Source organism: Sciurus carolinensis, chromosome 8 (genome assembly GCF_902686445.1).
Source record: "Sciurus carolinensis chromosome 8, mSciCar1.2, whole genome shotgun sequence".
Lineage (NCBI taxonomy): Eukaryota > Metazoa > Chordata > Mammalia > Rodentia > Sciuridae > Sciurus > Sciurus carolinensis.
The window spans coordinates 133,385,112-133,409,527 of NC_062220.1; the positions used below are offsets into that span (position 1 = coordinate 133,385,112).

The window sequence follows — 24,416 nt, forward strand, 5'->3', positions numbered from 1 at the left end:
ATAATTATACAAGATTAAAATACAGTTTGCTCCAATTCAGCTCCTTAATTTTTGATCTGGCTTTTACTGCAAAATGGTGCAGCTCTCTCCAGGGTCCTGAAACCACTTTTCTTGCTGAACTGGCCTGTTTCATGGGCTCCCGTTCTCTTCCTGCTTCTGATTGCGTGTACACAGGTCTCTCATCTGCAAAATGGGGCTCAGGATTGTTCCTGCGACTCAGCGTGACGATGAGATCACACGTGTAGAGGACTAAGCTGGATGCCCGGCTCACTCCAGGGTTGACGCACGTCGGTTCAGCTCTTCGCAGCTCCCCTTAGCATTTTGTGCATGTCCCATTTCTCCGAGGATAATTTGTGCCATGTCAATTCTTTGTCTACAATCCTCAGTGGCTTTCCATTTTATTCTCAGAATAAATCCCTTAGGATGACTTGCCCTTCAAAGCTCCAGTTATTCCTCGGTTTCTACAACATGTTCCAGCCTCTTCACCCTCCTTTCCTAGAATGTCATGCTTTGGCTCAGGATCAAAGTCCCTGACATGGAGTTCAACCTCCATGGATGGGCAAGTAAAGCCTTTTATGATCTGGCCTCTGTCATACTCTCTGATCACCTTGCAAGCATCCCAAACCCCAGCCCTACCTGATTACTTGGCAGTTCCCTGGCTCACTGTGTGCTTCCTGGCCTCTGGGACTTTGCTGTGGCTTTTACTCAGAACTTTCTTCCCTGTTCATTTTCCAGTTTAGGATTTGAATTTCACCTTTACTATTTAGGCACTTGGGGGGTCACCTTTGACAAGAGATATTTCTGATATCACTGCTGTTATCTATGAAATGGTCTAATAATAACGCTTGCCCTGTAGGATTGTTATGAGGAGCAGACGGTGCGTAAATTCAGAGCTCTTAAGCCCATGACTGGTCCATGGTTCTCTGGAATATTCTGACTGATGCAGTGCCCTGGAAACCGAAAAGGTTCCCTCCCGAAAGACGGTGCTGATGGCTGTCCCAGGTCAGGAAGGGCATCCCTGTTCTGCTGCCCCTTAGTCCTCTGACACTCCTGGCTCAAAATCCTGTGCAGCGGCTTCCTGTCTCCTCACTGTCTCCCCGTGGGCCGGGAGCGCCCAGAAGGTAGGACCCGGGGTTAGTCTGCAACCCCCTGGCCCAGAGCATCACTTGATCCGTTCTGTGTGGACGAGAGTGCACAGGGTCACCTGGCGGCCCTCATTCCGTGTGATGAAGGGAGGGAGGGAGAGGCGACTGCAGCGACCCCTGGCGCTCTGAAACCCAGTTCCCATGACGACCTGCGTGGCCCTGTGCGATGTAGCCCTGGCTGCCTGGGGTCACCTTATTCGGGTTCCCCAGCCCCTTCCTGGAATTTGGTGAGCACCTTTCCTGGGGTGTCATTCCACCTTTCCCCCCGGGGCACAAGCCATCCGACTTCTCAACCTGAGGCAGCTTCCTATGGCTCTGGCTGCCTTGCCCTTCTGCTTCTGGCTCTCCCGTCCTCTGTCCCTCCCTCCTCCCTCTCCTCTCTCTCTTTCCATCTCCCCCTGACGCGGTGCCTGTGTGGAGCGACTGCGCTTTGTAGGGCTCTATTTATAGGGGCGCCTCTTTGGTGTCTGCCCGTATTCGCCCGGAGACCCGTTGGCTCCCCGAGAGAGGGGCACGCGTCTTTCCTGTCACTGCGGTGGCCCCAGCACCTGTCACCGCGCGGGAGCCCAGGGACCAGGCGGATGTGCCCCAGGTGGGCGGGTCTGGCCGAGCCCTTACTTCACGAGGATCTCCACCTTGTCCTGCAGGCAGAAGCCGGCCTCCTGCGCCACGCTGTAGAACTTGGCCCGCATGCTGCTGCAGATGCCGCTTTTGCAGAGAATGATGTCCCGGGTGGCGCGGCTGTGGACAGAGGGGAAGGGCGTGGGGACGGGCCCGGGGCTCCCGCTCTCACCTCCCTGCGTCCCAAGGTGCTCTGGACTGTGCCCCCCGGCCTCCCCCGGGCCTCCCCCGGGCCTCCCTCGGCATCCCCCCGATGTAGGCAGGACCGGCCTCCTCAGCAGCATCAAGCTGGTGCTCGGGCCTTGTTCACTGAGGCCGCAGTGAGACAGCGGGTCTCCAGCGCCCAGCAAATGACAAGGAATTTGGAGCTGTGAGATTCGGGCTCGGACTTCCGGCTCTACCCTTCCTTAACTGGGCGGGACACTGCGCTTGGCCGGTTTCCGCTTGCCCCTCTGTAAAACCGGGAAAGGCGCCTGTTCTGGGAGGAGGTGAGTTGGGCTGTGTCTCACGGGCCCTGGTCCCAGCGCTGCTTCTTGCTGTTGTCTGCAAGCTCAGCCCCTCTGTGAGGCCCTGCCCTGGGGATCCCTGGTCCCTGGGTGCTGCTGGCGGCTGCAGGGAGTCTGCGTCGGCTCGCTCCCTCGGCCCGCGAGGTCGAGGCTCTGCCTCTGGCCGCCCGACTCACCCCTTGGACTTCTTCTGGACCACCTGGGTGTGGCTCTCTCCGCTGGTGGTGCTGGATCTCTCACTGAAACACCAAGGGGTGGTTTCAAGTTGCCCCGAGCCTGCTTTTCACGAGAAGGCTGCTCTCCCGGCTCCTGCTAGCCCCCAGGATTCAGGGAAGAGGGTGGCCCAGGCTCCGGAACTCCCTGTGTGTCCCACTCCTTGGCCTGGGCTCTGGCCCCACCTCTGCCCCCGAGGCCCTTGAGGCTCCTTGTCCGCCTACTCCATCCCGCCCTGCTTTAAGTTCCACAACAAGTCCTGCAGGCCCGGACCCCTGGGTCCCGCTTCCACCCTCCGCCTCTGCACAGCGGCAGGAGGCTCTGCTTTGGAGGCAGACGGAGCTGGATTCAGAGCCAGGCCCCTCTGTGTCCCCACCTGTCATCAGCCTGGCCCTGTCTAGGTGTGCGCCGGCTGCACCCCAAGTGGCCGGTCCACCCTGTGGTCCCACTTGGGCAGGTTCCCGGGAGGGGATGCCGGGTCCCGCTTGGGCCCCTCTCTCTCTGCGTCTTTCTCCCCTTTAGTGACGTGGGCCCTGAGTGACCACGTCTAGCACCTTCTTTACCTCCCTGTCTCCCTTTGTTTTTCCAAATACTTGAACAGCGGACGCGGCCACTTTATTTGTGTGCTTCCAAGGGTTCAGACTCTTATTACTCCTATTTTTTTTTCTGACCTTGGGGCATTTGGGACTTCTTTAGGCAAGCAGGCCTGGCCCACTGTCAGGTAGGAAAGGTCCTGGCCCTTACTGCTCTTTCCAGGAGCCCATGGGACTGGATCTAGAGGTCTTGGGCCTGGCAGGCAGTGGGCCAAGCCTTACCCCACCTGGACAGGAAGCAGGGCCCTGCTAACAATATCCAGAAGGCCTGTGTGCTGGATTCAGCTGCCACCGGCCCTGCAGACCAGGCCTCTGGAGGTCTGTGTTGGCTCCAACCTTCTTCCGTAGATGGCTCTCTTTTTCTAGAGCTTCAACAATGACTCAGAGAGGACGTGGGAGGTGAGAGCCATGCTGTAGTGAGTTGGCCATAAACAGAGGGAAACAGCAAAGACCCTTTGCCCACCTCTGTCTGTCCTTCCCCTGGTCCTTATTGAGTTTCAGCAACGGTGGTCATTGCTCAGTGCCTCATGAGGCCCTTCTGCCTCTGGCCATTTGAACATGCTACACCCTTGCCGGGTACCATCTCCACCTCCCACCTCGCAGACCAGCCGATTCTCTGCTCTTCAGGTCTCCGCTTAAACGTCCAGCTCAGTCTTGGCTGGGGCCCTGGTGGTTAGGAGTCCTCCCAATCCTCCCCACTTTTTAGTTGTGATTTGTGGCTCACTGTGGGGCTGCTCCACATGCTGGTCACCCCTATCAAACTAGCAATTCCTAAGCATGGGTGGAATTTAAGGGGCCCATGAATGCAGATGGGAGAGAACAAAACAAAACTCCATCTGTATTTTAACTAGTCTTTAACTGAAATGGAAATCACAGGCATTTACATATTTCATTATAATTGTGGGAAATATTTTGAAGAATCATTTACACTCAACAATAATCCAAAAATCACAGTAGTTATTAGACCTGCTGTTCAGTCTTATTATATAATGGGTTGCGAAAGAAGCTCAGAGATTACTATGTGCCAACTTTGGTTGCAATACAGTAATCTATGTTACTAAAGAAATCTTAGTAATTCTTTGTAATTTAGAGTGAGCATGTATAGTATGCATACTACACATTTTTCTGGAAAGAAATGCATAGGCTTCCTCTGACTATCAGGGGATCCGTTGCCCCCAAAATGTCCAGTCAGTGAAATCCGTGAGGGCAGAGAATATTTGTTTTGTTTGCTACTGAAGCTTCGACACCTAGCAGGATTCTTGGCACAAGGAGAGGATTTTAGAATAGGCTCTAAAGGAATAAATGAGTTGGAAAAATCTCCACGCCCCTTCTCGAATCGTCCCAGCAGAGAGGGGGAGGGTATCTCATTTGGTGTGAAGTCCCCCAGGTCTGTCTACGTGTGTCCAATCACATGGTGTTGTAAACGTCAAACATGCGGAACGAAGTTCATGTTTAAAAAAGAGGAGTGGGCGAGTCCTACGCCGCCCTCCCGACTGGAAGCTTTTAACCCGATGGATTGGACTTGCGGGGGCGGCCACCAGGATACACAGCCTCAGCCCCGAATCGAGGGGCTGGCTCCCAGTGGGGTCCCACGAAGGAACAAGTGCCCCTCCCCGCCCTGTGTCGCACGGCCGGTGGAGGGGCAGCTCCGCCCTGGCCCCTGTAGCGGAGGGCGCCTCCGGCCCCACCTGCGCGCTCCGGTCTACCTACCTGGACTTGTGGGTGGCCTGCCCCTCCTTGCAGGCGGAGTCGCTCTTGGCCTGTCTGAGCACCGACAAGATGCTGCAAAGCAAGAGAGGTCCTGTAACAACCCTGGACCACGAAACTCCCCCGGCAGCAGAGAGCGGTGCGCGGGGAGGGTCCTTCCAGAGAGGGCTCTTCAGAGCCCCGCAGAGGAATCGCTGCGGAGTCTGCCAGCTCGCGCCCTGGGCCGTTTCCAGAGCTTCGGATGCGCTTGGCCTGGGGTGGGCCACGGAAGCTGCATTTAAAACTATGCACACACCCCCCTAGAATCACACCACCCACAATCACACACACACCCCTAAAATCACACCACCCACAATCACACACACACCCCTAAAATCACACCACCCACAATCACACACACACACACCCCTAAAATCACACCACCCACAATCACACACACACACACACACCCCTAGAATCACACCACCCACAATCACACACACACACACACCCCTAGAATCACACCACCCACAATCACACACACACACACACACAACCTAAAATCACACCACTCACAATCACACACACACACACACCTAAAATCACACCACTCACAATCACACACACACACACCTAGAATCACACCACTCACAATCACACACACACACACACACCCCTAGAATCACACCACCCACAATCACACACACACCCCTAAAATCACACCACTCACATTCACACACACACACACACACACCTAGAATCACACCACCCAGAATCACACACACACCCCAAATCACACCACCCACAATCACACACACACCCCTAAAATCACACCACCCAGAATCACACCCCCCCAAATCACACCACCCACAATCACACACACACCCCTAAAATCACACCACCCACAATCACACACACACACACCTAGAATCACACCACGCACACCTAGAATCACACCACCCAGAATCACGCACACCCCCCAAATCACACCACCCAGAATCACACACCCCCCAGAATCACACCACCCAGAATCACACACACACACCCCTAAAATCACACCACCCACAATCACACACACACACATACACACACACACACCTAGAATCACACCACCCACACCTAGAATCACACCACCCAGAATCACACACACACACCCCTAAAATCACACCACCCAGAATCACACACACAGACACACCTAGAATTCCATACATGTGCACACACCCCTACATTTAGAATTGGACACACACCTCCCTGAAATGGCACACACACCCTAAAACTACACACACACATCCCTTGAATTCCACACACACCCCTACACCAACAATAGCACACGCCCCCTAGAATATACACACTCCCAAAATTCCACATGCACATGCACACCCACAATCACACACACACATACACACATGCTTCCCCCTGAATCTCTCTCTCTCTCTCACACACACACACACACACACACACGCATACACTCCCCTGTAGAAGTCCCAGCATTCTGTGCACGTGTCCCCGTGAGGCGCCTGTTGAAAACCTTTGGCGAGTCTGACGGGGAGCCTGGGACAAGGCTGGACATTTGCTTTCTCTGAAAACACCCCCAACTGATTCCGATCTCCAGACGCCCTTGGGACACACCAAGGGAACACGGTCAAGAAAACACGGTCTTCTTCCACGTCCAGGGGACCGTAGGGCCTGGAGGCTGGGGGCTGGACGAGGCTGGCTTTGGGGGGTTCCTAGAAACCCCAGGATTCTCTGTCCACCTTGATGGGAGCAGATTGGGTGCATGAAGCAAGAAAAAAAGTCCAGATTCCAAAGCGAGGCGGCAAAGATGGGTGGGCCCTGCCGCTGTGCCTTCTGTCTCTGCCTTCGCTCAGGGAGTGGCTGGGGAGGGTCCTTCCCCTCGGAGGAGGTCGCGAGGAAGGGGAACTTCGTCAGGGCTTGCTCTGTAACGTGGTTATGTCATCATTAAATTGAATGCGGAGGCCATGTGACGGGGCTCCTGAGAACCAGGCTCGAGGGTGACTCAGGCTTTAGGAAGTCACTCATGGCCGTTCCTCTCCATCTGTGAGATGGGGCACTGGTGACGGCTAAGGGGACCTGCCTCAGCAAGGTGCAGCGAAGACTCCACAGGGCACCAGGTCGGAAATCAAAGTAACGGCCATCCCTCCTGCCTCACCCCCGCTGTTTACTGAGTGCCTACTGTGAGCCTCGTAAAAAGCTACATCAGCTCACGATGTGCTTCAAATGGCTCCCGGAGGCAGATACTACGTACCTAACAACCCACGATACTTCACAAGAATAATATCATGTAATTCCCACCCTGGCCCTTTGGGATCAGTTGCTGAAGAGCTTCGTTTTTACAGAATTGGGAATCAGATTTGAGAGGTGAAGCCACTTGCCCAGCATCACACAGCAATGAGTTGATAGTGGGGAGATGGTCCCGAAGAACATTCGGTTCCAAAGTCGGTGTTTGGATGCCACATGATCTCATTTTATAGATGAGAAGATGGCAGGTTTAGAAAAAGTCTCGGTGACTCCTCCAAGGATACCAGGTTTTGGACCCCCATCGGCCTAACTCCAAAGCCAGCCTGGCTGGGGAGCTGTTCATCGTTACTGTCCGTCTCTGTTGCTGGCCGGTCAGGGACAGCAGCGGGGCCCTTGTGGGCTGACGGTGTCTCTGAGCGTCTCCGGGGGGCCACCTCCCGACCCCCCTGCAGCAGACTGATCACCAGCAGGCAGAGGCAGGGCGGGCGGCGCGCCTGCGTGGCGAACTGTAATTACCGCGATAACAATAGCCAATCAGTCACCGCCGGCGAAGTCACTGAAGGCGAAGATGAACCGCTTCTCCCGCCTCGTTTGTTTCCAGGAAGTCATTTGCTTGCTCAGGGGGATCGACGCCCAGGAGGGAGCTCGGACTCCGGCCTGCCTCCTCTCGGAGGGGCTGGGGAGGTCAGAGGTCCAGCGTCCCCCCCCCCCAAGGACACCCCCTCAGGACTGAGTCTGGCGCTTCCTCCTTGGGGGCCACTCGAGATTCCCCAGGGTCCCCGCTGCTCTTGGGATGAGGGTCCTGGGGGTGAAGCACCCAGGACGGGAGCCCGGGGTCAGCAGGCGCCTCCCTTCACCCATCGGCTTTGCTCCGGTTCCTTGGAGGAGCCTCCCCAGCTCCCCGTCCCCGTGCTCTCTGGAGACTTTCCCCGAGGCTCGCCTGGGCCCTGCCGTCTTTGGCAGCTAGCTCTTCTTGCCTGATCCAAATCCCAGCTTCAGTTTTCTTCCAAGGAAAGAGGAAACGGATCCCCGTCTCCACCCCAGGCTAGATGGATGCCCTTATTGTACTTTTTTGGTACTGGGGTTTGGAACCCAGGCAAGCGCGCTACCCCTGGCCCTTTCTGTCTTTTATTTTGAGACAGGACCTCCTTAAGTTTCCCAGGGTGACCCTGAACTTGGAATCCTTCCACACCAGAGCAGCTGGGGTTACAGCTGGCTCCATACCCTGGACGCTTCTTGTGATGGTAGTGAGTGCACAGCCTGTGCGTATCCATAAGTATTCATGGCGAGAGTGGCCGCAAAGCCACGGGGTGCCCCCCCAGGCAGAGCAGTGAGGAGAATGGCCGCGACCCCATCATGCACTTGCTGTGCGACCTTGAACACGTCACTTAGCCTCTCTGAGCCTCGTTGCCTTATTTGCAAAAATAAAGAGAGTAGTACCTACCTGGTGGGGCTGTTGTAGGCTCAGGGAGGTGAGCCACCTGAACGAAGCGCGCAGCTGAGAGGCTGCTCAAGAACGGGCAGCCTCTGCCATTGAAGCCACTATTGCCGGGATGGCTTTGCACATACCTGGGGGCTTTCCTCTGCATCCCATTTTCCATCATGACTGTCCTCCGGGCGTCTTCCCGAACCATCTCCAGGAGCTTCTGCAGGTCTGATGGGAACGTGAGAGGTTACCCTGGACTGGAGGGCACCCCGGAGACAGGAGTGTGCACGCTAGGGCCCCCTCCCCAGAGAGCCGGAGACATTCCCCTGGGGCCCAGAGGCGGCGGCCCATGCTGTTTGGCAGGTCGTAAGCCGGACCATGTGGCTCTCCTGCCATACAGTCTAGGCGGCCTTGAGGATCTGGTTGCTCCTTGAATCCCTTTTCTCCCCTTGAACTCTATGCAACCAGAAAGAACAGTTTCCCATTCTGGGGAGAAATCCTCTCTGGTCTCCAGAGGCCTCAGTTTCCAGACTGGTGATTCGCGGGCTCGGCCCAGCTCGCGAGTGTGTTTGGTCTGATTCGAGACGCCTGCAAACCTTTTATGACCACCAGGTTTCCCATGAAAAGCCAGGTCCCCAGCTTCCCCGGGAGACGACCCCGGACGGGGCTGTGCTGACCTCATTCCTGCTGACGTGACCTGTGGCCTTAGGCGTGTGTCCTTCAGCCCCGGGGGTTCTCCCCGCTCCTCACCGTGCGACCCGACTTAATGTCGTTGATTTTTAAATGTATGGGGATATTTCTTCAGACCTGACCGTTATGGCTCGAATCGTGTCTCCCAAAAGGCATGTCAAGTCCCAATCTCCAGCGTCTCCGAAAGCGACCTTATTTGGAAATGGAGCTACTGTAGCCTCGGGAGTTAAGGTGAGATCATGGCGGGTATGGTGGACCCTTTAGCCGATAAAATAAAGGTCCACATAATAAGAGGAGGGGGACAAGCTCAGAGGGAGGAGGGCCAGATGGCCACATCATGGTGGGCAGAGATCCCCTTGGCTTCCTGGCAACCGCCAGAAGGCAGAGGAGGGGAGGGGGCTCCCCTGTGCCTTTCAGAGGAAGCATGGCCCTTCCGACACCTTGAGCCTGGATGTCCGTCATCCGTGGCACTTCCGGCCGTGGTGTTTGTTACAGCACCCAGGAGGTGCACACACTGAAGACCTCCAAAGTTAAAAAGTGAAACATGGCTGGAGGCGGCCATGTCTTTCACCCCCAGTGTTACGTGGACACGTGTTTGCAGATCCCTCGCTCCTCGCTCATCTCCTCTCCCCAGCAAGGCACCTGCTGGATGCAGAAGCTTCTGGACTTCCTCCTCCCCCCGGGGTTCCGCTGTCCCCCATGCAGAAGCATCACAGCGTGAGGCCCTTACTTGGTGGCCAGCTCCTCCTGAATTTCTGTCCAGGTTTGAGGACAAGGAGAGGGAAGAAGGGGCTTGAGAGGAGGAGGAAGCTCAGAGCCAGCCAGCCATCGGAAGACCAGAGGTATCCCGGGAAATTAAAAAAGGGGGGAGACTTTGGGGACAGTTTTCAAGTAATTCCGGGAGCCAAGAAGGAGCCCACCATCAGCAGTTAATGGCATTAAAGCGTCTGCAGGTGTGGGGGGGGGGCCTTAAACATGTTGTTTGCAGTACAACCTGTTTGCATTCGGAAGAGAACAAAGCGCACGCCTGTCATCCCAGCGGCTCGGGAGGCTGAGGCAGGAGGATCGCGAGTTCAAAACCAGCCTCGCAACTCAGCCAGACCCTGAGCAACTCAGCGAGACCCTGTCTCTAAATAAAATAAAAAAGGGCTGGGGATGTGGCTCCGTGGTTAAGCGCCCCTGGGTTCAATACCCGGGACCAAGTAAATACATAAACAAACAAACAAACAAACAAAAAAACAAGACTGAAAACCAACACAACCCCCCCCACGACGTGTCTGGCTCCACCGAGGACAAATGACTTCTGATTTTTGTTTCCGTTTGGATGGAAAATGTGAGTGGCGCTTGCTCCACCTCAGAACAGACGGCAGAGGGGTGGATGCGGGTTTCCTGCACTGCCGACAGACCCTTCTCGGTGTCCCCTCTCCGCCTGCCGCACCTGGCGGGTCCCTGCCTGAGGAGCCCCCGCCGGCTCTCCTGTCCCCCCTCGCTGCGCTCAGGTGGCGGTAGGCTCTGCCTGTTCCCCTGGGGGTCTTCCCTCCCAGGCTGTCCGCGGGTGAAGCCAGGAGCCACATCTCATTTCTTTCTATCGACAGCACCTGCGTGTGGGCTCTGAGTGAATAAGGGAACTTAAAAAAAAACAAAAAGGACCTGGGGACCGGGCTGGATTTGGGTGTCCATGAAGGACAACAGCGTAGCGCAGACGGCTGCAGCTCAGGTCTTGGAGGCTGTGCCTGGAGGCCCAGCTGTGTGCGCGGATGCAGTCGGCGGGCCTTAGGGAAAGAGGGCTTTTCTTTAGCAGCTACGGGGCTCTCTAGGCTGTAACAAATGCCTGTAGTTAGCCATTTTCTGCTCTACCTCCAATTTGTGGGTGATGCCCTCTCTCTCTCTCTCTCTCTCTCTCTCTCTTAAACTGGGGATTGAACCCAGGGGCACTGAACCACTGAGCCATATCCCCACCCTTTTTTGTATTTTATTTAGAGACAGGGCCTCACTGAGTTGCTTAGGGCCTCGCTTTTGCAGAGGCTGGCTTTGAACTTGCGATCCTCCTGCCTCAGCCTCCGGAGCCGCTGGGATGACAGGCGTGTGCCCCCCTCACTGGGTGGTGATCCCATTTCACCTGGATCTAACCTTGGTTTCTGTCTTGTGGTGTGACCGACCACATCCCAGAATCCTCAGGGTGCATCCAGAAGCCCATTAGGGAGGGAGCCGCACCTCCTTTCTTCCCTTCTCTTGGGGACCCAGCGGTGAAACTTGCCCGCCGCCCTTTCCTCTGCCCTATCCATAGGCACCAAGTCTCGGGAGGGTGGGTGTAGTAAATGCCCCCCGTGACCTGGCACACTGGACACCCTCTGGACAAACCTACGCTGAGCTCCCTGCTCCGGGCACCACGCACGTTCCCCTGCTTCCTGCTCGTCTCTGGTGCCGACCGCTCTGAAGCCCTGACGGTTGGCAGAGGTGGTTGGCAGCGTGTGAAGCAGAAGAAAGTCTCAGGGCCGCTCAAGGCTGCCTGGGGGAGGAGGCTCGTTGGGAAAGTCGATTCCCTGAGGAGGAAGGCGCCCTGCGGTGGGTGCTGGCACTCAGGGGACCAGCTGGCTTCTCAGCTCCCGGGCCCGGGGAGCCGTGACCCACGCCTCTGGGGCTCGGACGTCCCGCGTTCCCAAATCACATCCTCAGAGAGGAGAAATCCGCCCTCCCTTCTCCAGCCTGTCCCAGACTCCCACCCAGGAGCCACTAAATCCCATGCTTCTTCTGAGGGGAAAGCAAGGGAAGTCCTTTTTGCTCCACGGCCTGATTCTAGGGGACCTTAGATGGCAGAGGCCGCGCACCTTGAGTTGCTATTTCAAGTGAGCCTCTCCCCTGCTTCCCCGGCTGGCAGGAGCCCTGGCCTGGGCTTCGGATTCTTGGGAATTGCCCTGCCATTGATTTGGGGGAAGGGATCAGTCAGCCAGAGGCCACCACCCTCTGTCGCCAGTGATTTGTATCCACAAAGACTTCATTATGCAGCCGGCCCTGCACATTAGACCTTGGCCAAATGGCGCGTCTCTCCGAGTAGAATTCATGAATTCAGAATCAATTTGAGGAGGTTCGGGAAGGCAATGAGGGGCTGGGAAATTAATCTACTTTTGTCAAGGCTGTGACAAAGAGGAGGCAGGTGAAGAAGTAAGTGGAGAGAGGTGAGGAGGTGAAAGTAGGAGGACTTTGCCTCCTGGCAGTAGGTCCCCGGCGGCGGAAAGGCATTTCCAGGCCACCCTTGTGCACCTGCCCCAGCTGGGAGGTAAATAAGACGTCCGCACCTACAGGAATCTCACACGTCCTTCCCCCTTATTCCTTAGTGATAGATTCTATCATCGTCTGCGATTGGGTGTGGCCTTGTGACTAAGTTTTGCACAGCGAGACTTTAGTAGAAGGGTAGCGTGGAGCCTCTGAGAAGGTTGCTCAAACAACATTTTGTCTCCCTCCTTTTGCTTCAAGCCTAGAATGTGGGTGTGATGGCTGGAGTTCCAGCAGCCATTTTGGATCGTGAAGTGACGTTGAAGGTGGGAGGGTAAAAAGACAGAAGAAGGTAGGAGTCTCTGATGATCCTTTGGAAGTCTCCTTCCCAGCCTTGGACTAGTATTCTCTCATTGGTAAGAAAAATAACCTTTTATCTTTTTTAAAAGTCAGTTTTTTTTTTTGTTTTGTTTTTTGTTTTTTTTTAATCAACCCAAAGAAGTTTCTGCCTGATTCATTGAGAGGCTCAAGCTGGGTCTTGAAGACTGAGTAGGCATCCACCAGACTGAAGAGTCAGGGTGAAATTTCTCTTGACCTTTGTTCCATTTCTTACCCTTTGTCCTAGAGATTTGAGGAAAGCACAGAGATTTTGTGGGACTTATAGAGTCAGTTTTCCTGAGTCCAAACTCTGGCTCCATTGTTTACCAGCTGTGTGACTTTGGGAAAATAACTTAATCTCTCTGTGCTATAATGTTCTCTTGTGTAAAATAGGCCAAAAATGTTGTGAGGCTTAAATGAGTCCATACACATAGAAAGGAGTTGACACATAAAAGTCCTCTTAGGTGTTAGCTATTAATTTGTCACCATAGTCCTCATCACCATCATCTTCAGGGAAATGGAAGGGCAAATGTGGTGACAACTGGTGACATTCTCGTTGATTGTTAGCAATAAGTGGTGTAATAGGGAGTGGTGGAGACAGTGGAAAAGTGGGGAGCATGTGCAAAACCATTGTGGAAAGCAGTGTTGAGATTCCTCAGAACACTCAGAATGGACCCACCATTTGAACCAGCTATCCTACTCCTCGGTTTATGCCCAAAGAACTTAAAATCAGCATACTGCAGTGACACAGCCACGTCAATGTTTATAGCAGCTCAATTCACCATAGCAAAACTATGGAACCAACCTAGGTCCCTTCAACAGATGAATGGATAAAGAAAATGTGGTACATATGCACAATGGAATATTACTCAGCTTTAAAGAAGAATGAAATTCTGGCATTTGCTGGTAAATGGAGGGGGTTAACTTTGGTTTTTTGGTTTCGGCTAAGTGAAATAAGCCAAAATCAAAAAAACCAAAGGCCAGATGTTTTCTCTGACATGTGGAAGCTAATTCACAATAAGGAGGTGGGGCGGAGAATAAAGTTACTTCAGATTAGGCAGAGGGGAGAGTGAAGGGAGGGGAAGGGGCTTGGGGGAAGGGAGGACCGTGGAGTGAAACAGACATCACTGCCTCATGCGCACGTATGACTGCATGACCCTCGTGATCCTGCGACATGCACAATCAGAAGAACGGGAGATTATGCTCCCTTTATGCGTGACCTATCAAAATGTATGAATGCAATCTACTGTCATGTCAACTAATCAGAACAAATAAAGTAAAAAGGCCCACCTAAAAGGGACAAGCTCTGGTTGGCAGTGATCCTGGAGGGTTGCTGGTATAGAGGATGATTTTCAAAATCAGAATCTGTATGTAAGATCCCTTAATCTTAGAACGTGACCGCCACTTCTTTTTAACAAAGCCTCTAAGCAAATTGCAACGATGCTAAACAGATTGCAAGTGGCAGCGTCCCCAAACATGCACCCCAGCCTGTCTCTAAATGCCGACCAAGGCGATAGGCAGGAAGCACGCTCTGGCCCCGTCTCCCTCCCCAGTTCAAAGGCCAGAGCTGAGGAAAGCTCTTCTTGACCCCCGGCAGAGTGAACATCACTCCGACCGAGGCCTCTGCTGCGACACCTAGCTCTCGTCTTCGGAGCTCTCCTTACCGCCATTGCCTTGTGTTTGTGATTTCTTGTTTATTATCTGTGAAACGTACTGTAACTTCTGCAACGTACTGTGACTCAGTTCCCTGCACACAGTAGGTGCTCAATAAAGCCGCGTTGAAGGAAAGAAGGTTCGATACGTGCAGAAGGGTCACCTGTCTGCGGGGCGCTTGGCTTAGCCTCTCCGCGGCTCGGCTGATGGCTGTGTGCAGAGAGTGGCTTTCCAGGACCTGGGGCCTCTTCGCTGGTGACAGGGGAAGGGGGCGGATCTTTCTGATTGGCAGTTATTACTCTGCATCCTGCCCACTGCCCACTTCCTGCTCTGACCCTTGGGGCCTCTACAGACTCTTGGCCTCCCTTGACCTCCTTACCCAGCCCCTGGAGCCCGGGCACCGCACAGGTGTGAAGGGAGACTGGCCAAGCAGGGCTCAGCGGGGACACCACTAAGGGTCAGGCAGGCACTGTCCTGTGCACCCAAGTCAGTGATTTTGCAGAGGCCGTGAGTGTATATGCAGAGTGTGAGTGTATATGAGTGTGTGTGTGTGTGTGTGTGTCTGTGTGTGTGAGTGTGTGTGTATGTGAGTGTGTGTCTGTGTGTGTGTGAGTGTGTATGTGAAAGTATGTGAGTGTGTGTATGTGTGTGTGAGTGTGTGTATATGAGTGCATGTATGTGAGTGTGTGTGTATGTGTGTGTATGAGTATGTGTGTGTGTATGTGTGTGTGAGTGTGTATGTGTGTATTGTGTGAGTATGTGTGTGAGCGTGTGTATATGAGTATGTATATGTGTGTGTGAGTGTGTATGTGAGTGTGTATGTGTGTGTATTGTGTGAGTATGTGTGTGAGCGTGCATATATGAGTATATGTATGTGTGTGCGTGTATGTAAGTATGTGTGTGTATATGTGTGTGTGAGTGTGTATGTGTGTATTGTGTGAATACGTGTGTGAGCGTGTGTATATGAGTATGTGTATGTGTGTGTGAGTGTGTATGTGAGTGTGTATGTGTGTGTATTGTGTATGTGTGTGAGTGTGCATATATGAGTATATGTATGTGTGTGCGTGTATGTAAGTATGTGTGTGTATATGTGTGTGAGTGTGTATGTGTGTATTGTGTGAATACATGTGTGAGCGTGTGTATGAGTATGTGTATGTGTGTGTGAGTGTGTATGTGTGTATTGTGTGAATGTGTGTGAGCGTATGAGTATGTGTATGTGTGTGTGTGAGTGTGTATGTGTGTGTGAGTGTAAGAGTGTGTGAATGTGAATGTGTGTATGAGTGTGTGTGTGCATGTGTGTGTGTTCAAGTGTGTGTGCATGTGTGTATTGTGTGAGTATGTGTGTGAGCATGTGTATATGAGTATGTGTATGTGTGTGAGTTGTGTATGTGTGAGTGTGTATGTGTGTGTGAGTGTGTGTATATGTGTGTGCGAGTGTGTGTGTATGTGTGTATATTGTGTAAGTACATGTGTGACCATGTGTATATGAATATGTGTATGTGTATGTGTGTGTGTGAGTGTGTATGTGTGTGTGAGTGTAAGGTGTGTGAGTGTGAATGTGTGTATGAGTGTGTGTGTGCATGTGTGTGTGTGCATGTGTGTGTGCATGTGTGTATTGTGTGAGTATGTGTGTGAGCATGTGTATATGAGTATGTGTATGTGTGTGTGAGTTGTGTATGTGTGAGTGTGTATGTGTGTGTGAGTGTGTGTATATGTGTGTGCAAGTGTGTGTGTATGTGTGTATATTGTGTAAGTACATGTGTGACCATGTGTATATGAGTATGTGTATGTGTGTGTGTATGAGTGTGTGTGTGTATGAGTGTGTGTATGTGTGAGTGTGTGTATGAGTGTGTGTATGTGTGAGTGTGTGTGTGTTTGCATTGTCTTCCTGAGCAAGTGCCCGAGGCTTTCAACAGGTTTTCCGAAGTGTCTATGTCCCCCAGTTTGTGACCAACCCTGGACAGTCTCGTTCCGGGGTGAGACCAATCTGGAGACAGTACACTCGTGGCTACCGGGTGGCTGTGGGTGGGGAGGGGAAGGGGCTGCGCGTGGCCACACAGTTAAGGTTTTCTTCTGGGTTAACAGTAACCTTCTAAAATTGGATCGTGGCCATGGCTGCACAACTCTGCACACTTCCTGGAGTCATGAAGCTGCACATTTAAAAGGAGTGACTTTTACGGCATTGACATGACTCCCTGAGGAAGCTGCTTTGAAAAGCAGGTACTGAGTTTGGAACACTTAGTGTGAAAAATAATATAAAATGTCTCATTAAAAATGTTTAGGTCATGTGAAAAAGTGTTCATCTTTAGTAATAAGAGAAGTGCAAATCAAAACTACACTAAGATTCCATCTCACCCCAATTAGAATGGCGATTATCAAGAACACATGCAACAATATGTGTTGGCGAGGATGTGGGGAGAAAGGTACACTCATACATTGCTGGTGGAGTTGCAAATTAGTGCAGCCACTCTGGAAAGCAGTGTGGAGATTCCTCAGAAAGCTTGGAATGGACCCACCATTTGACCCAGCTATCCCACTCCTCGGCCTATACCCAAAGGACTTAAAATCAGCATATTACAGAGATACAGCCACATGAATGTTCATAGCTGCTCAATTCACCATAGCCAGACTGTGGAACCAACCTAGATGCCCTTCAATTGATGAATGGATAAAGAAACTGTGGTATATATATACAGTGGAATATTACTCAGTTATAAAGAATAATAAAATTATGGCATTTGCAGGCAAATGGATGAAATTGGAGAATATCATGCTAAGTGAGACCAGCCAATCTCAAAAATCCAAAAGGCGAATGATCTCACTGATAAGCGGATGATGATACATAATGGGGGGTTGGAGGGGGGCAAGAATGGAGGAAGGAGGGACTGTATAGAGGGAAAAGAGGGGTGGGAGGGGTCTCACTGAGTTGCTTAGGGCCTCGCTTTTGCAGAGGCTGGCTTTGAACTCGAGATCCTCCTGCCTCAGCCTCCCGAGCGGCTGGGATGACCGGCCAGGGCCCCCGCTACCTGGTGGCGTAGCCAGGCTACAGTTAGCTCACCCGTCTCCACTGCGGGAAAGGAAAGGGATCCAAAGGAACAGAAAGGGGCTTGGGAGACCCCGAGCCAGGCGGGGACGGCGGGTGGGACTTACTGATGTGCAGGGGTTCCTCGTCGGGCTTGGTGGAGGAGGACTCGTTGTCCTCGATGTCCCTGCTGCCGGTCACCTGGGTGATGACGCTCTGGGGCTCGTCGGAGCCGGGGTTCACGGAGATCATGCTGCTCTGCGGGGAGGAGCCCCCGCTGGTCCGCGACAGGCTGACGGTGGAGCCTCGCCGGCTCAGCCTCCGGCTGGTGGCCCTGATGACGGGGATTTTGAATTTCTTGGTCTGAAGGAAAGAGAGGAGGAGGAGGAGGAGGAGCGACTTCAGAAGGGAGGCCACCAGCGTGGAACGAAAGAAGGAAGGCAGCCGGGAGGAGGCTGGGGAAGCAGGGCGGGGAGACCCGGCCTCGCCGCGGTGTCGGGCTCCTTCCACCACCGTCAGACAGACCCTGGATCCGGAGGGGCTTTAGTCACAGATCAGGATGACTCGGGGGACAATGGAAGCAGGACTCGTGCTGTTGAACGTGGGCACCGTGGTCCGGGTCTTGGCCGGAAGCCTGCTGTGTATTCCAGCGGTGTTGCCAAGGCCCGGAACAGTTTTACGTTTATGTTTATTTTTTTGCCGGCGCCAGGGATTGAACCCAAAGGTACTTAACCACGTCCCCAGCCCTTTTTATTTTATCATTTTGAGACAGGGCCTCACATCGTGGCTGAGGCCGAGACTGGCTTTGAACTCGCCATCCTCCTGCCTCAGCCTCCGGAGCTGCAGGGACGACAGCTGTGTGCCACCCCGCCCGGCCCAGAACAGTGTTCAAGTTTTCTTTTGTGACAACTGCTGGAGTTGACTTTTAAACCATAGAGGAGGATGGGCCTAATGTCCTCGGCCACCTCTTGGTTTTGGCCTCCGATTACAGGTATCCGCTTCTCGCTCACCGAGTGGATGCTCAAGTCTGGAGGATGAAGATCTGTGTGGTGTTTTCCAAAGAAGCTAAGCTGAGAACTGTCTGGGCCTGACGTTTAGGAGGTGGGGCGGGGAAGGGGGTCTGTCTGGGGGGTTGGTGTTTTGGGGGGAAAGACGCCATGGGGGGTGGGAAGGCCTGGAAGGGACTAAGAGACGGGCAGGGAAGTCGTGCGAGGGGACGGTGGGTTTTTGGAAGGAAAGGAGTCAGAGAGAACTGGTCACATGTGGACCCTCCTACATTACTGGTGTCACTTCCGAATGTACTGAGGTCACGTCCTCTTCACACTCATGATCCAAGTGTCAGAGAGTCTTCTGAACTTGCCAAGTTCACACAGCTAGCAAGCCGCAGAGGCAGGGTGCACACGCAGGCGAGGTGAACACCAAGGCTGATTACTCAGAAATACGTTTAAAAGCTTCCTCAGTGGCATTCAACGTGCCCTTGATCCCATGGCCATGATTCGTTACAGCGTTTAAAAATGCCAGGTGGCACATGCCCGTAGTCCCAGAGACTTGGGAGGCTGAGGTGGGAGGTTAGAGGCCAGCCTCAGCAACTTAGTGAGACCCCCGTCTCAAACTAAATGGCTGGGAAGTAGCTCAGTGGTAAGATGCCCCTGGATTCAGTTCCCCGTGCCCCAAACAAACTAGTATAAAGTGCCAGGTTTTCGGTGGGAAGAGTGGGCTCTCGGCTGCTCCAGGGGAGCAAAACGGGCTGGGCCACAATTTCCTCTCAATTAAGAAAGATGATTTTATTTGAGAACACTTTAAATGAAAGCCCTTTGTGGGGAGGGTTCAGACAAATGACTTCTTTAGGGGAAACACCAAGTATTTGTTGCCCAGGAAAGATGGGCAGGAGATATGGGGCCATTTAATATATAGTCATTGTACATGGAAGAGGGCAGAGAGAATTGTTTCATTTCAGGGAGTCCACGCTGTGTGATCAGAAAACACACACACACACACACACACACACACACAGAGTTGTGCTGGGGATTGAACCCAGGGGTGCTTTACCACTGAGCCACATCCCCAGTCCTTTCCATTTTTTATTTTGAGACAAGGTCTCCCTAAGTCACTGAGGCTGGCCTCGAACTTGTCATCCTCCCACCTCAGCCTCCTGAGTCTCTGGGATTACAGGCAGGGGCCACCACCGGGCCCTGAATGTGGGCGGAACTTCCCTGCAGTAGAAGAGGGGAGGAGTTTCTTGGTGGCACAGGGGAAGGAGAAAGTGGGGGAAGAGGGAGAAGGTGGGGGGAAGGCTATGGTGTGAGCTCTTCCTGTGCTTGGCTCTCCTCTCCCCTAGGTCTTCAGTGATGTTCCACACAAATGACAGAACGCTGCGGAATGTGACAGACTGGGGAACTGGAGTTTGAACTGGGCTTAGCCAGATCTCCAAGGGGCATGCGGGTTGCAAAGTGCCTGTGATCAAAGTCAGAGCAAATACCAAGAGTTGGCATGTTCTCTCCTTTGATTAATTAGGAGCTTGGAACAAGGCTCCCTTTGTCCTGGCTTTGTAACCGGCCAAGAGCTTGTCAGACTGACAGCCCCTCCACTGCCTGCCACCCAGGGGAGAGAGGAGGTCAGAACTCGGAGGGGATACACACAGAGGCCGCCACCCTCCTGAGCCAAGACTCCTCAATGTCCGTTTTGAACCCTGGACAGACTGTCACGGGGGCAGTGTGAGTCTGGCAAGGAGCGCTGGACTCGGAGCCAGAGGCCGGTCGGACTGCCTGCCTCAGTTGACTCGCTTTCAAAGCGACGGAGGTGGAACGGGGATGGTCTCGGGGGAGCCCTCCACGGCCACAGCGGTGTGCGCATCTTCACTGAGCCGGCATTTCATCTGGTGCTCCTGAAGTTGCCATTAATTAAAATTCAATTAACCACCCCAGCCAGGAAATCCAAAGTGAAGGGCTGACACTTCTGATTAATTGAGAGTGGCAGAAAAAAATAAAATGTGGGGGGAAGCTTGAGTGTCTTGCTTGCCCTTTATTGAACGGACTTCCCCTGAATCGACTTCCATCCTCAAATGCCTCTCCATTTTTTTATATTTCACTCAGAGCAATGGTAACCAGCCTCTGTGTTCCACAGCAGCAGGGACTGATTTTTGGTGGCAGAGGGAAAGTGTTCCCTGAATGGTTCCTTGCAGACTGTGGCCCATGGGAGACATATTTCATCAGACTGGATTTTACACATTAGGGGAATTTTTTTTTTTTTTTTTTACATTAAAAAAATCTTGGATTTTTTTTTTTTTTTTCTTGGAAATGACAAGCCCTGGGTTTTTGTTCTCATGTGCCAAAATGTCCTGGCTAAAGAGAAGCCGCAGACCTCACCCCTCCCTGCTGTGTTCCACCCGGTCTGATCCTCCCATCCACACGATTTTCTTGGTCCTTTGGAACACTGCTGTGACCCTGTCACAGTCTATACGGTGCCAGAAACATATCAAGGACTGTGGAATTTCCAAATGCTCCATCCTTTACGGGTGGGGAAACGGAGGTCAGGAGAGGGGAGGAGGTCACCCAGGGAACGGAGTCTCAGCGACTGAGCCGGGCCTCCTCCGTCCTCGTTTAGTGATCCCACACCCCCAGGGTGGACCACACTACAGTCCCGGGTTTGGCCCACACACTTCCTGGGCAATTCAGTTTTGTAAGGGTTCAGCTCCAGCTGTTCATTCTCCCCTCCTCCAGTGTTAGTCGTGAATATTCCTGAAGGATATTTGTCAAGGTTGGTGGCTCCTGCTGCTCGGTGCATCTCTGGAGATGGATGCGTGCAGAATCTCCATAGCAACTTTCTGGGATAGAAACAAAGGCTCTTGCTTCTCAGAGCGTTCGACAGAGCGTTCTGACGAAAGGGCAAGAAAACGGTGGAGATGGTTGTGAGGGGCCGTTGTAATATTATGGGGGAACGTGCAGTTGAAGAGTCCCGTGTTTAATAAATAGACCCAAGATGAACTCCTGCCTCTGCCACAACCCAGCTGTGTGATCTCACGCAAGTCACTTAACCTCTCTGAACTCCCACTTCCACCTCTCCCAACAGAGGACAAGAAGAGGGTCCCGTGGGGTTACTAAGAAGGCAGAATTGGACAATACGTGTGAAGAGCTTCCTGAGCATAGAGGTTGCTAACCAGGCTCAGCCTTGCTGCAGTTTCAAAGTGCGTTTGCACACGGCTTCCCTCTGCTTTTCACTTCTGTTGCCAGGTGGGCGGGGACAAGCATCAAGTCTGCTTTGCCGGTGAGGGACAGGCCCAGCCATTGGGGTCTCCACCTACTAAAACATCACCTCCTGCCTCGGGGAGTATTGGGATGCTTGCTTATTTAGTAGATGAACCGGAAGTTTTGGGGCGAGTAGCAGCTTTGGGTTGAGAAGGGACCTCGTGTTTTCTGGAGAGTCAGCACACGTTCTAATTTGTAGAGAATCGTGTCTGTCAGAGCACTCAGCTTTTATTTGCTGACCAAGAGGAGAGAGAGATAGAGAGAGGGAGAGAGAGAGGGAGAAGGAGAGGTGAGCGTTATTGATTCAGGAGGTGAAGTGAGGTGACTCCATTTCCTTCCGGTGACATCTTATTGAACAGCGCTCAGCTCCCCCTCTCCAGCAGCATCCAGCTGAATGTCATTTTTCCTATAATCCCCAGATAACCGTTTTAATTAAAATTTATCAAAACCATCCAACAGCATGTGGTCTCTGACTTCCTTTCACTCCAAAAACCAACCAGAAAAACAAAAACAAAACCAAACAAAAACCCCCGAACTTCCCATCAGACAAAAGACTGGCGAGACCCGTGCCCGGCCCAGGGGGACCTGCTGGCCACCGGGCAGGGCGGCCCGGGACTGGTTACCTTTGGCGCCGTGACGAAGTGTTCCCACCGCTGTCCCATGGACTTGTCCTTATTGATCCTTTTTATTGAGCTCTTGCTTCCTCCCGGGTCCCTGAGTGAGAAACAGCTTAATGAGTTTTCCGTTTGCACGGATTTTGTTGATTGCCAGTTGTTAGTTTTTTGAAATGTAAGAACCAGGGGGTGAGGGGCGGCTGGCCTCTGATGGGATCCCCACCTCCACACCGACCCTGCAGCGGGGTCCTTGGATAATCCAGGCTGGGGGGGGACCCTTGCCTGCCGGGCGGGGCTGAAGCAGGCGGGTGTTTCTGTGCCTGTTTCACGCCTGTTTGCTTTTGGACTCCGGGACAAGTCTCAGGTGGCTCAGGTGCATTGGGAAGTGTGTCCCTTTGTGAATTTTTTGCATTTTCTAGGACCTCAGGGTCCCTGCATCAGGGGCGCTTCTTACCGGGTGGGGGGAGCCAGGGGAGGGCTTTGCCCAGTGACAATCACTGGTTTAAGGTTTATGGAGCACAAGTTTTGTCAGATGCTCTTTTTGAGATGCTTCCGTGTCCTCCTGGGATCTTCTCAATCACCGTAACCCGGTGGTGCCCTCATTAGGGTCCCGTTTTGCAGATGAGAAAACAAAACTTGGTGGGGGGGGCGCCTCAGTCACTTCCCCAGGTGCAGATTTACAAGGAAAGAAATGAAGCTAAAGCTTCAGGGCCCCTCCCTCCAGGGGTCCTCGTCCAGGACCCTCTACCTAAGTTTATATTGCAATTTTGTGTTATTATTATTATTGTTGTTGGTGGTGGTGGTCATGGTCCTGGGGACCAGTGTCATTTTACTGCAGAGCAATATCACTGGTCCTTTCTAAAATTATACTAAGTTGCTGAGGTTGGCCTTGAACTTGAAATCCTCCTGCCTCAGCTTCCCAAGTTGCCTGGGCATGGGGCGTGTACCACCGTGCCTGGCTAACTTTGTATTATTTTTTTCTTAAAGCGCCCTCCATCTCCAACTGAAAAAGCTTCACACCTTTCAAAACCTGGGTCCTCTCCTCGTAGGCTGGGAACTTCCTGGGCAGGAGACTGAGGCCCCAGCAGGCTCTGTTGGTGACGTGCCCATAAACCCTTATCTGAACATTTTGCTGCCAAATTCTTAATTTCGGCATTTTGAAAGAAAATATGCTGCATATATTGTACGTGACCATAATCCTTCTAATAGGATCCGGGGCAACACTGTATAATCAAATGCATTCATATTTCTTTAATGAAATACATGAATATTTATACTAGGTAAATACCTTAAATAGTATCAAGTTGAGGCACCTGATCAGTTTGGCTGATGTCAGAACTTGTTGCCAAATGAGTTCTGAAAACCGGTTTGGAGTTTTTAGACCTTGGACTTGAGGTTATGGGGCAGGGGTTCTCTATGGACAGGCAAGGGGGAGTCTCGGAGTCCCAGCGTCCCATCTCTGGACTGGGTTTGCATGTCTTTAGACGGGTTGATTGACCCATCCATCTGTCCATCCACTCAGGCATCCACCTACCCACACCTCCCTCTTTCTCTCTCTCTAATTCCCCTTTTTCTTTGCAGAAAGGATCTGAGATGCCCGAGACCCTTGAGTCATTTGGGCAGCTTTCTGCTAACACAGAGCAGGCTCTTGAGGACTTGAGAGACGTGCAGATATGCTCACGAGGGTCCGGGATCCTCAGGGGCTGCTCAGGGCTTGGCCGGGAGGTCAGAGTGCTCGGCTCTCCGCGACAAAAGATGATCAAGATAAGCCCAATGGAAGGCCGGCTTCTCTGCGCGTGGGGATCTGCAAAGCAGAATGGAGGACTTTCTAGGCGACTGTCCTTTCCTCACCAGCACGGACCTGCTGGACGTCTCCCAGCTCACGACCACGGGCCAAGAAATGTACAGAGACTCCCCAGGCAGAAGTCAGGCTGGGGAGGGCGAGCGGGTGCCTCCAAGCTTTTTGTAAGACTTTAGGTTTGATTACACAATAAAAAGCCCTGTGAATAATTAACAGGAAGGCTCATTTAAGTTGGTTCTGCCCGCTTCTCCCCTGGGTAATCAAATTAGGGGAATATTTAAAATCCAGCCAGAGGAAGAACGAGCAGTTCTTCGGTCCCCTCAACAATATTGGAACTCGCGGCCCTTTTGAA

At 52.8% G+C, this 24,416-nt stretch overlaps 1 protein-coding gene and 1 long non-coding RNA gene across 4 annotated transcripts in view; one reads left to right on the forward strand and one right to left on the reverse strand.

Moving 5' to 3' along the window:
- LOC124991009 (uncharacterized) overlaps nucleotides 1-24,416 on the forward strand; it is an 87,277-nt gene that overhangs the window by 52,256 nt on the left and 10,605 nt on the right. The window lies entirely within an intron of this gene.
- Nucleotides 1-24,416, reverse strand: part of Ccdc60 (coiled-coil domain containing 60) — a 149,899-nt gene that overhangs the window by 5,040 nt on the left and 120,443 nt on the right. For all 3 annotated transcript variants that reach the window (XM_047561635.1, XM_047561636.1, XM_047561634.1), the window contains 6 exons: nucleotides 22,273-22,363; nucleotides 17,534-17,768; nucleotides 8,593-8,677; nucleotides 4,789-4,860; nucleotides 2,449-2,511; nucleotides 1,764-1,886 (listed from right to left, as the gene is read on the reverse strand). In XM_047561635.1, coding sequence (XP_047417591.1) covers nucleotides 1,764-1,886; nucleotides 2,449-2,511; nucleotides 4,789-4,860; nucleotides 8,593-8,677; nucleotides 17,534-17,768; nucleotides 22,273-22,363 — 669 coding nt within the window. The remainder of the gene's footprint in view (nucleotides 1-1,763; nucleotides 1,887-2,448; nucleotides 2,512-4,788; nucleotides 4,861-8,592; nucleotides 8,678-17,533; nucleotides 17,769-22,272; nucleotides 22,364-24,416) is intronic.